Source organism: Caenorhabditis remanei, chromosome X (genome assembly GCF_010183535.1).
Source record: "Caenorhabditis remanei strain PX506 chromosome X, whole genome shotgun sequence".
Taxonomy (NCBI): domain Eukaryota; kingdom Metazoa; phylum Nematoda; class Chromadorea; order Rhabditida; family Rhabditidae; genus Caenorhabditis; species Caenorhabditis remanei.
Genome location: NC_071333.1, coordinates 410,521 through 422,274, shown reverse-complemented (window position 1 = coordinate 422,274; position 11,754 = coordinate 410,521). Strand labels below are relative to the sequence as shown.

Below are 11,754 nucleotides of genomic sequence, written 5' to 3'. Positions count from 1 at the left end.
TCAATCATATCTCAGCCAATCTGCTTCAATCTGAACCTTGTCTTGTGGTCCCTGAATTTCACCAGTAACCATGTTTACATTGACTAGTTTCATCAAGTCTATTTGCTGAGCCGCTTGCAAAACTTGGGTTTGCATGACGTGGAGATTCGGATAGTAACGACGCGAGAACTCATACCAGATCTCTGAAATTTTATAAGGTTTTATGAAGATTTTTATGAGGTTTTACAAAGTAACTTACTGAAGATATTGATTGGTTTTCCGATAAAATCGCAGAATACTCCATACTGGACCAGCATGGTTGGGTCAAGAATACGGACACGTGGTTGCAAACGGTCACCTGAAAACCTTTTGAAATTCTTTTCAAATTTCATATTATAGAACCACTAGAACGTTATCAAAAGATTATTTAGTTTCAGAAAATCCGGTATCACGTTTTCTGTTTGAGGCGCAGTTTGTTATAAAACATTTACTTCGGTTGGGTTAGAAACGTCCCAGGATACTAAAAAGCCGTGTGACTGCTTCCATGGTTTTATAAAATATTTACCGTTTTGAAACTTGTTATCTGCTCTACTTTTATCTACGACTTTAAACTAAAATTTTTAGGTTTGTCTCTATTTTTGGTCTTAGTGTATGAATAAGTAGTTTTTTTGAAAAAGTCAACTCTCACACCCCCAAAATGATAAAATTGCCCCCACCTTCATAAAAGAACCCGGAGACATAGTTGATCACATCAAAAATGTTGCATTTGTAGAAATCGACTCCGATGTGGGACAACATTGTTGGAAGAATGCTCAGTATAGCGTTTTGATTCAACAACGCTTGGAGAACTGCCATTCTTTCCGGAGTCATTGGTAGGACGACGCTATTGTACCCCAAATGCTGTCCGATGAGCTGAAATCAAACATTGAAAGAAAATAATTCATCAGGTAAGTCATTTGTCACCTCTTTGTGCAACATGCAAGTTTCCATCGCGTTGAGAGCATCACTCTCATCCTGGGTGAGTTCAATGGGGACCATTGTTTTTAATTTTGGAGTAGATAACTCTAAATTTCAACATTTTTATCCAATATAAAAAAAAGAAAAAAAAGTTTATAAAACTAAAGAAGATAGAATTGTTACAATCAAGGAGGCGAGAATGCACTTAGGAAATTTGAGGAACATGTTTGCAGGGATAAACTGTAATAATATGACTCATAGTTAAGAGCATGGTGGGAAGCAATGTCTAGATTTTTTTCGCTTTGGCAAAATGCTTTATGAAAGCTAGGAAAAATCAGATATCGAAAAACTGAAAGAGATTTCTAGAGCTGATAACTGATCTAAATGAGAGGCATATCTGAAACGCTTTACTCTCAGAGTTGAGCTTATAAAATTTTGGGCCTACATGTCAAAACTAATAGTAGATGACAGAAAACTAAATGTATAATCTTTATACCTCTCTTTTCACAGAGATCCACATGTTATAATTCCGTTATCCAATAGCAACGGGGAGGAAAACAGAAGAGAGGACGGTGTCCCTAGAGAGCCTTCTGATTCATTTTGTGTTGATAGTGGTGTCGATTTATTATAGAAGATGTGAGAAGAGACAGAAGAAGAGAAAAAGAGGATTACTGGAATATTTTGAACAGGGGTTGTAGGTGCAGGCAGGATTCGGAGAAAAAGTTATAGAAATCAGAAGCACTGGAAAGTGCACAGAGAAGAAATAATGGGGATATTGGGAAGGTCGCAGATTAAAATTGACAAGATAAAAACTGGAAAACCATTGGAAAAAATTAGAAAAATAGGCTTTGCTTTATTATTGTTGCACAAGTCCGTTGTTTTGATCTGAAAACCAAATATTCTGTTTTGTTCAACCTCTTCGTTTAAATACTAACCATTTTCAAATGTTTCATTCCATTGGTATTTGTAATCGTACTTAAAATGGGCTTCAGCTGATAGTCCACGAAGAATCTTACGGTAGTTTTCGTACTTCGGCGTCTCATCAAAACCCAACCTGCATATTGAGTAGTAAAGTTTTTGGAAGGCCTCCGGGAGGTTCTTCAACATCTTTTCGAGCTCCTGTCTCTTCTCAACTCCTATCTGAAATGTCCGGTCAGCCTGGTTGGAATATTCATTTCTCCCCCAAGGAAGAATTCCTAGAGTAAGGTAGGCGATGACAAAGAAAAGAGACTCCATGTCGTCTTTTCGTGATTGCTCTGAAAAAGTCGGGAAGGGAATGATAACAATGATTTGAATAACTCACGGTAGCCGGTATGAGCGTTCATACTCATGAAAAGTGCAGTGCCGGAAATGGACTGAATGTTGAGATGTCTCTTGTGGAATCCGTCATCTTCCACATATTTCTGACAATGTCCAAAGTCAATCAGCTGAATGAAAATCATGGAAATAGCGTAGAGGAATGTAACCTACGTGTACCAAATCCGAATTTGGACCTTCACCACCCATCACAAAGTTTTCGGGCTTCAGATCTCTGTGGATGTAACTACGGCTATGAAGCTTTTCCAAGAGTGAAATCATTTGATCCGCGAGAAGAAGAATGGTTTTGAGAGTGAAATGATTTTTAGAATTCTGATGCAGCTGATAAAGCGATGGACCAAGCAACTCTATAGCGACGATACCATGTTTTTCATCCATTGTACACCCGAATAACTTTGGGAATCCAATCTCATTCCAATTGTTTGCTTCAGTGTAGAACTTCACTTCCCGAGTGAAACTGCGCAACCCTCTAGTGACTCTTTCAGTCTTAACTGCTACAGGAATAATGTTTCCTCCAACTGAAACAGTTCCATGGCGGACAACCCCAAAACCGCCTTGACCGATTTTCTCTCTGTGGATGGTTATGTTACCAACTGTTTTGTAAACGCGGGGAACAGTGGGAGTAATATCCTGAAAATGGATAATAATATGATATCTCAGGTCAGTAAGTAGATATTTACTTGGTTCTGGTTTGCATTATGAGATTGGTTGGCATCGTTTGATTCGGTTGGTTTGATAACAGAATTCATTGAAATTCTGGAAAAATGAATTTAAAAAAAAAAAAAAATGAGTTTTCATTAAAGAAAAAAACGGAACAAGATTTTTCCAACTACCATGATCCAAATGATAAAAGATGTAACTTCTGAGAAAAGCTCAAAATCATTCGTAGTATGAAATTGTTGTCTAAATCTTGCAGTAATTTTTCTTGGATTTCTGATAAAATTTGCCCTTTTATACATATAATCTATTTTCGCTAGTCAGAAGAGATTCAAACGAAAAAGATGACTATGGGTGGTCAAAAAAGAATAAAACTATTCTGATAACCGAGGCGAAGATGTTCCGATTTAGTGAAAAAAAGCACATCTTTTGAAACATTGGAGGGATCTCCAGAATATCCGACAGTTTAAAACAGGGGTATTAAAAATCTAGATGAGTCCAATCCAGAACTGGACTAATAGAGTGAACACGGTCGTAACTTTCACAAGTATTTATATTTTTTAATTCTAAATCAAGAAATCATTTCTCATGCAAATTTAGAAAGCAGAGATACCCTCAAAAACCAAGTGGAAAAATGAATTCAAAAAAAATAAGGATAGTCGGAGATGACAGGGACATAGTGATTCATACTTCTTTTTTTGACTCACAACACAGAATAATAAAAATACAGGAACATAAGCATACTGAATTTATTAGGAAATTCTAGAGCATGATCTACTGAACACAACTTTGGGTTCTGAAACAGAGCGTGAACTAATTAGAAAATGAATTGAAAACTCATCGAGGGCGACAAGAAGGGCAGATACGGTACGAAATTGCTACCACCTGATATTTGCATTCGTTATGAGAGAGATGTTTTGAAAACAAATCGGGGACAGTGTTAGAAACTCATATATTAAAGTTTCAACAAGTTGCGCTCAGACTCTGAGCATAACGGTCATGTGAATGAACTAGCCATATTCCATTATCTTTTATACCAAAAAGGTTCCCCGTCGCACCTCTTGATCATTTTCTGGGAAAAACCCATTAAACCCAAAAAAGTTACCTAAAAACTGGCCATTAAGTATCTACGCATACGAGTTATCTACCCACACTGATTAGGTGCCATGTGCTAAGCCAAACCTATTTTTATGAGTTTCAAGGAATACATTTATGAATTCTTGTAAAGTATGACGTGCGTATATTATATTGGATGAAGAGGAGAAGAAAAAGTACAGTCAGATACGGAACCCATAAAAGTAGAGGAGAGGAGATGGTACCCCGCGAGTATTCTTAATTCAATTTGGGTTCTCAGTGAATTCGATTTATTGAACAAACAGGTGAAAAGGAAAGTCGAGGCAAATACAAAAATAATCTTTGGAAATTCAAGACAAAACGGAGGGGGAGAGTTTGGATGGGTGCGGTCTGAGAACGGTTTGGGTTGAGGTTCAAATGAATGGGAATGTGCATGAGGGCAATAGAGGTACATAACTGGGAAAAAAGAGACCACGGGATTGAGAAAAAGAAAGAAATAGGAGAGATTTTGAGAAAACAATGAAATTTTAAGGATAAGAAGTAAAAAGAGCTGGTCGGCGTTGTATCCTCGTTGATGGACGGGTATGGTGACGACTCCTGGAATTCAGAATTGTTTTTTTGTATTACTCCATTTCTACAACCTAGAAGAAATACTCCTTGTCCCATTGATACTTGAAATCGTACGTGTAGTTGTTCTTGGCGGCGAGCCCGCGGAGGATACGACGATACTTTTCATAGTCCGGGGTTTCCTGAAAGTCCAACTTCTCGACAGCATTGTACACCGCCTGGAATTCCGCCGGCATCTTTTTGATCAGTCCGCCGAGGCTTGTTTGCTTCTCGATCCCAATTTCACGGAGCCGAGTTGCCTGGTCTGGGTACTTTTTATGTTCCCACGGGAAGGATCCAACGAAGAAGTGAGTGAAGATTAAGAGCAGAACCATCATGTCGTCTTTGCGGGATTGCTCTGAAAATGTATGACAAATTTAGTTAAATTATTGAGAATTTAACATTTTAAAACTTACGATATCCCATGTGAGCACTGATGCTCATAAAGTTAGGTGTTCCCGTGATGGCGTGAATGCATTCCTCTCTTTTGTGGAATCCCTCTGCATCGATGTATTTTTCCACGTGACCGAAGTCAATGAGCTAAAATGAAAAGGTTAATTTGAGTCTAGAGAATCAGAGCAACTTACATAGACTAGACCAGAGTTTTCGCCTTCTGGTCCCATCACGAAATTATCCGGTTTCAGGTCCCGATGGATGTATCCGTGATTGTGAAGCTTTTCGATCAGAGTGATCATCTGATCAGCGAGCAACAAGATAGTTCGAAGATTGAACTGCTTCCCACTCTTCAGATGATACTTTCTCAATGATTGTCCAAGGAGCTCCACAGCGATGAACCGATGATGTGCATCTTTCCCGCACTTGATCATCTTTGGGAAGCCGATATCATTCCAATTCTTCGCTTGTGTGTAGAACGCGGCTTCGTTATAGAAACTAGCAGGTTTACTGCTGAGATTTTGAAGCTTGACGGCCACTTTGACCTCGTTCCCATTGATGACAATGTTTCCATGGCGAACTTCACATGTTCCACCTCTACCGACATGTTCGTGGTAAATGACCACATCTGAGATGGTTTTGTAGTGATGGAGTGTGCGTGGCTTGGGATCCTGAAGTAGCGGTAACGGAAGGTAAAAGAGGTAAATGAATGAAATTGATACCTCGTTCTCATTTTTTTGCTCTGAATGCTCAGGACAGCAGGAGTTGACTGGTTGTTCAACGGACTCCATTGGTTCCCTGAAAGAAAACTGATGGGAAATTGATTTTACTACAGTATCCTAAAAACAGAGATAACTCTTTAAACCAGTGGATAATTATATTTTAGGCTAAATTTAGTCATAGTTCTTACAATTCTTTAGTGAAAAATAGTTTTTTCTGAAGTCGAAACGTGAATAAAGATTAAGAAAAATAAAAATCCATTTGGGTGGACTTAAAAAGGCAGTGGAGAGAGGGAATAGGGTCAAGAGCAAAATTTAACATACTAGCCTTACTAAAAATACGAACTTCAGACAATCCCAGGCAAAAATATGTACTAGAAAGAAGTAAGAACCAAGGTAAAGCATACTTGTCAAAAATCGGGCCGGCCCGGCTCGGCCCGTCGGCCCGGATTCAAAAATGTGCACTCATTTTGTAACACAATTTTCTGAAATTTTTCGAAAATTTAGAGTAAAAATGCTTAAATTATCATACATATTTACCTTTTTATTGAAATTTGAAGTTTTATTCGAAAACTTTTTTTTTCAAAAAAATTTCTAAAAAAACGTCAAATTTTCAAAAATGTTTTTTTTTCGGGCGGGCTGAGATTTTTCCTGATTTTGGCCCGGCCCGTGACAAGTATGAGGTAAAGGGACAAAATATGGCCTCCAATGCAAATAAGCTACCAAGTATCCCCCTCCCATACTTGCGCGCCAACAACATATTCAAAACTTGCACCGGCGGCGGGAGAGAATGATAAGAAGAAACCCCTGAAAGTAGGAAAGAACCCTCCCGGCGGCAGCGAGTACCAAAGAAAGAAAAACATATCGGAAGCATTTGAATTCTTCAACCTTGGTCAGTCGAATAGTCAAATTATTGATAGAGAAAACAAAAATATCTCGAGAAAGAGAAAGAAAAGGTAAACTTAAAAAGAGGGAAGGAGAATTTGAACCGCAAGAGAACAGAGGGAAATACGGTTTTAAATGACTCCCTCTCTCTCTCTTTTCTCTTTCGGTAATAATGAGTCGATGAAATGGTGCCGGCGACCCTGCTTGATGTGCATATGACACATTGTGCACTTTTGACTAATGCAATTTGAAAACTAGAAAGTTTTGAATGATAAGATGGAATTCAAACAAGCGAAGCAACTTATCTGTGCAGAATAGGAAAACATAAATGTTGAGAAAATATTGGATATTCCTACTGTAATAAACTGTGAAAATATGAACAAAGCCTATTTAATGTTACACAAGTTGAGGTTCATTTACTTATCGAAACCTTTATCTATATCGAACGTTTTTTGGGCTCACCTTGTGATTACTTTCTTGGAGAAACTCAATCCCATTACGCACTAGATTGTATGCGTTTCCAACACACTGATTGGATACTTCGCGTTTGAGAAAAAAACAAACATTTTATGTGTTCAGAATATATCAAAATATCAGGAAATCGCAAAGTGTTTAGTGATTTGGTACGACACTTTTGATGAGGGGAACAATGAATATTGAAAAATCACGGAAAGCTTTGAAAATTTAATAATGTTTGCTGGGAAAGTATAGAAACATTCATCCGACTTCACAATTATGTAGGTCAACCTGGAATATACAATCTTATCAAAAACGGAACAAACTATATGTTTCAATATCAAAGTTATCTGTAAAGATAAGCCGAGTCTGTCTAGACAACTTTTGAAGACTCTTCGAGAATTCGCAAGGTCAAACCAAATGCTTAACCTTTTTATCTTATTGTATCATTAATAGTAGCTTTTAGGTGCAAACAGTTCTCAGAAGCTTTGCCAATGTTCCTACCATTACCTTAAGGAGATTTTTGAAATTGTTTCTGTGGGTCGGCGGAGTCGCGTTTCGGAGAACTTTTACACAGCTAATTTTTTAAATTTGAACACATTTCTAGTAACCTTAATAAACAATCCGCTTACGGTGTTGCACATTGATGAACTTGAGTATAATCTGAAATAAAATATTTTGGAAATAATCCTTTTTGAGCCAGTGGAAATAAGACTTAATTTTATATATATATATATCTTTTCCAGTTTTTCTTACCTCTAAAATGTGTCTGCTTTGGGATACTGTGAAAAATTTGATACATGCGCACATAGGTACGGTACTGGCCAGAAAGAATGCGAGACTTGCAGTTTTTAGTTGAAAATGGTCAACTTTGTGAATGTGGCACGGCCTCCCTGATAGTCTCACGATATCGTTTGTTTATGAACTATACAGATCACAAGTAGAGCTTCATTTTTGTTATTGACAACTTTTTTGTGCGGGCACATCCTATGAAGTTATTAATCGTCCAAGAAATGTCTTGCAATTGTTCCCGTTTTTCAGTGCAAAACGGAAAAATTTTTTGAGCTGTATACATAGACTGCCTCTAACTTCTTAGAATGTGCCCGTACAAAAAATGTGTTAACTACAAAAATGAAGCTCTACTTGTGATCTGTACAGTCCATAAACAATCAATATTTTGAGACTATCAAGGATCCCGTGTCACACTCACAAATTTCACCATTTTCAACTAAAAACTGCAAGTTTCGCATTCTTTATGGCCAGTACCGTTTATGTTTGACACTATTTATCTTGAATACCACAAGTGTTATCAAGAAACTCAACTAAAAAAATGAAATTTAAGATTTTTACTGAATTTCATCAGTGAAGAAAAATTGCATAACTTGGACGGCAGGTGAGATATGATCCTCCAAACTCAGTAATGGCCACTTCTTCTTTTTTTTTGTTTCAAGAGAGAGCGTCTCCCACAAGAAATACACATTGTCATTCCACTTAATCACTTCCGATTCTTCGATTTACCTATTTTGAATTATACTTTTTATATACAAATATTATTTTTCCATTTCCGTTTTCTGTTTTCAATTTCTTTTGTTTTCCGTTTTCTTTACTTTTCTTCTCTTCCCAATTTTATCTATTTATTTTCACTTGTCTTTCTATATAATCACTCAGTATTTCACAATAACTTCAAAAAAACTCTTTCCAATTGCCAAGGCTGCACTCGATCTTATCTAATATTCAAGTATCGACACAAACAATGTAGATTACGGACCACACTGTTGCTTTTGTTTGTCTTCCCCCCTCAAAGGAGGCCATGTGCGTCGATTTTTGGCTAATTATGGTCCTGATGGTGTGCGTATATGTTTCCTAATTATTTTTGGATTATTTAGACGTAGGAAGTGTGATCATCATGGATAATCCGTAAATTGTATGGCTTTTTAGATTTTTAGAAATCACAACATTTCAAAAAAAATTGAATGTCTTTGAATGACAAGACTTATTCGATAACAGAAGCCATAAAATTTGATGTTACAAGTTTCATACTGGACCATGTTGGCCAAAATCTCTATTAAAACCATCCAATTCTACTCGATGGTCCATTGCAATGGCAGCCGCGTAATCTCCCCCTCCGTTATGTCCGTCTTTGACCCTTTCTTGCCTTTCTCTCCTCTTTTTTGTGGCATACAAACTCTAACTCTCTCACTCCCTCATGCTATCTCGCCCGGCTTATCCAATCCGCCGCACACCGTCCACTGAGACTGACCCCTCAGGCTGCCTTTTCTCTCGACTTTTCTCCTACACACGACTAAGCAAATACGCAGTAACGAACTAAACACCAAGGTCTGCAGTTTTGCGTCGCGGTGTTTGCACCAGAAATTTTAGGACAGCCATTGTTTTTCACCACTGATCCTTTTGATTTTTGCCTTATGACTCATAATTTTAGACTTTTATCGTGCTATACCTTTTTAAAATCTTCTTAATACAAAATTGAGAAAAATTTGTAACATTTCAGAGCAAATGACCGAGATCACAGCTCCAGAAACTCCGGCGACACCAGCGGCACCAGAGGCTCAAACCGCTGCACCAGCAGCCCCAGAGACCCCAGCAGCTGTACCAGCCAACGGAAAGACTAAAGCAGTCTACAAGTTGAAGAGGAGCTGGACTTGGTGGTAAGTTAACTATTTTCTGCGCGAAATTTCACATGATTTCCTAATTCAGGTACCTGAGTGACGACCGCATGAAGTCTTGGGAAGACCGTCTGAAGAATGTGAACACGTTCAACTCCGTCAATGAATTCTGGGCTCTTCATGATGCTATCAAGCCACCAAGTGGACTCAACCCACCATCCGATTACAACGTTTTCCGTGATGGAATCGAGCCAATGTGGGAGGTAAGCATTTTTTGAAAATAAACTGCATAAAAACATTAATTCCGATTTTATAAGCCTAAAAATGTATGAGATACGTGGATTATTATCGGAATGGAAACATTTGCCAGGTGGTGATTTGTTCGTCCTCACAACTGTAATTAGCTCTCAAACTAGCGCTCAAATTAGGACGAGTTGGGATGTCCCACGTCCCTGTCCCGCGCGTCGCGGAATGTCATAAAAGGGTTAAAAATAAACTTATACTTTTGAAGCTTTGAAAGTCGCGTCCCCCAGCTATATCTTCAGGTTCTTTGAGAGTTTGACTACTCTCCGACAAAAATTGACTGTTTTCCCAAACGATCTGAAAAATATTGGGACGCCCCATTTTGAGCGCTATCTCAAAGTTTTTTATCATTCTCTAAAAAACCTAATTTACAGGTCCCAGAGAATCAAAACGGTGGTCGCTGGCTAATCACCATCGAGAAGGGACGTACTCCCGAAATTATGGACACCATCTGGACCGAAATCCTCATGGCGATGGTTGGCGAGCAATTCGCCCAAGACATCGAGAGTGTGTGCGGAATCGTGTGCAATGTCCGTGGAAAGGGATCGAAGATTTCAGTTTGGACAACCAACTCAAGTGACGACGATGCCAATCTTCGTATTGGGTGAGTTATTTCACAACAAAACAGCGTTAAAAACTGAATGAAATTGCAGAAACGTGCTCAAGACGGTTTTGAACAACGCGTCGTTGATTCATCAAAGACCCTTGTATGATGTTCTTCGCTATGAAGACCACGAGAGCTGTCAGAAGAAAACAAGCTCAGGAGTCAAGGCGAAGCACTCCATCTACGCTGTGGAGCCAAGAGAAGAGAAAGTCGCTGCTCCTGCTCCAGTCACTCCAACCACATCAACCAACTAATGATTCCATTATAATTTCTAAGTTTTTCCATTTTTCTCTGGACCTCTAATTTTTGTTCTGTTAAAAAATAAACTTATTTTATGCTTTCAAATACTGTTTTGAGATGTTGTTTCCATTAATAATCGATTTTTCGATTGAATACCTTCAATTCAGATTTGAGACAGAAAAAATAAGACGAAAGTGAACAATCAGCCCATCGAGCCGCTGTCTGTCTTGTAGCGATCGAAATGTCCAGTTTCGACGTCCCGCGCGTCCCGAACAGTCATAAAACGATAAAAAAGAAGCAATTTTCTTGAAACGTTGTAAATTGCGTCTACACCTGTCTTCAGGACCTGTGAAAGTTTGACTACTTTCCGACAGAAGGAACTGTTTTTCAAAATGACCAGAAAAAAAGTGGTACTTTTTTATTCTGCAGCTTTCCGTATTGATTGTTCTCGTTAAAACGTCTATTCCTTTCTGTACAAAACAAGTAGCTGTAAAATTCAGCTAATTTGAAAAATCTCATATTAAAAATAGAAATTATGATTTTCATTTCTTAGTCAGCGCTTTTCAAAACTCTAAAAAATTGCATTTTCCAAAACTGCTAATTTCAAACATCCTTTGATTTTATAGAAATTTTGCCTAAGCATTCTGATTCTACTGAAAAAGTTTACATTTTCTCTTCTCCTTTTTATAAATATGATACGACCCATCATTTCGATTCTCTCGCTCTCGTTCTGTTCTCTCGCATCCTCTTGTTTCGGTACGCTATTTCTCTCAGGCATCACCCGCTGAATGACTATCGGCAACGTCACTCTCGACAAAAGATCAATAAAATTCTTGGATTATTTGATTTAATTTCAGGACATCAATATAAAACACGGAAGATTGAATGCCAACGAGCAGAAAACAACATACACTCGAGATCGAAGGGGTTTTGGGAATTC

The 11,754-nt window shown here is 38.1% G+C and overlaps 4 protein-coding genes across 4 annotated transcripts; 1 reads left to right on the top strand and 3 right to left on the bottom strand.

The window, feature by feature from the left end:
- Positions 1–1,017, bottom strand: GCK72_022137 (uncharacterized protein; the record flags this gene model as incomplete). The annotated part of the gene is made up of 4 exons (XM_003106830.2): positions 1–182; positions 239–337; positions 696–891; positions 943–1,017. 4 exons carry the CDS (start codon positions 1,015–1,017, stop codon positions 1–3), a joined length of 552 nt encoding a protein of 183 aa, XP_003106878.2.
- A 775-nt stretch (positions 1,018–1,792) lies between these two features.
- On the bottom strand, positions 1,793–3,002 carry GCK72_022136 (uncharacterized protein; the record flags this gene model as incomplete). Its single annotated transcript, XM_003107008.2, has 5 exons — positions 1,793–1,821; positions 1,872–2,192; positions 2,240–2,363; positions 2,407–2,883; positions 2,934–3,002. 5 exons carry the CDS (start codon positions 3,000–3,002, stop codon positions 1,793–1,795), a joined length of 1,020 nt encoding a protein of 339 aa, XP_003107056.2.
- A 1,623-nt stretch (positions 3,003–4,625) lies between these two features.
- Positions 4,626–5,774, bottom strand: GCK72_022135 (uncharacterized protein; the record flags this gene model as incomplete). Its single annotated transcript, XM_053734671.1, has 4 exons — positions 4,626–4,948; positions 5,007–5,130; positions 5,178–5,654; positions 5,706–5,774. The coding sequence occupies 4 exons, from the start codon at positions 5,772–5,774 to the stop codon at positions 4,626–4,628; spliced, it is 993 nt and encodes a 330-aa protein (XP_053578237.1).
- Positions 5,775–9,557: 3,783 nt separating this feature from the next.
- GCK72_022134 (uncharacterized protein) lies at positions 9,558–10,828 on the top strand (the record flags this gene model as incomplete). The annotated part of the gene is made up of 4 exons (XM_003107035.2): positions 9,558–9,709; positions 9,759–9,930; positions 10,345–10,574; positions 10,624–10,828. 4 exons carry the CDS (start codon positions 9,558–9,560, stop codon positions 10,826–10,828), a joined length of 759 nt encoding a protein of 252 aa, XP_003107083.1.
- Positions 10,829–11,754: the final 926 nt, after the last annotated feature.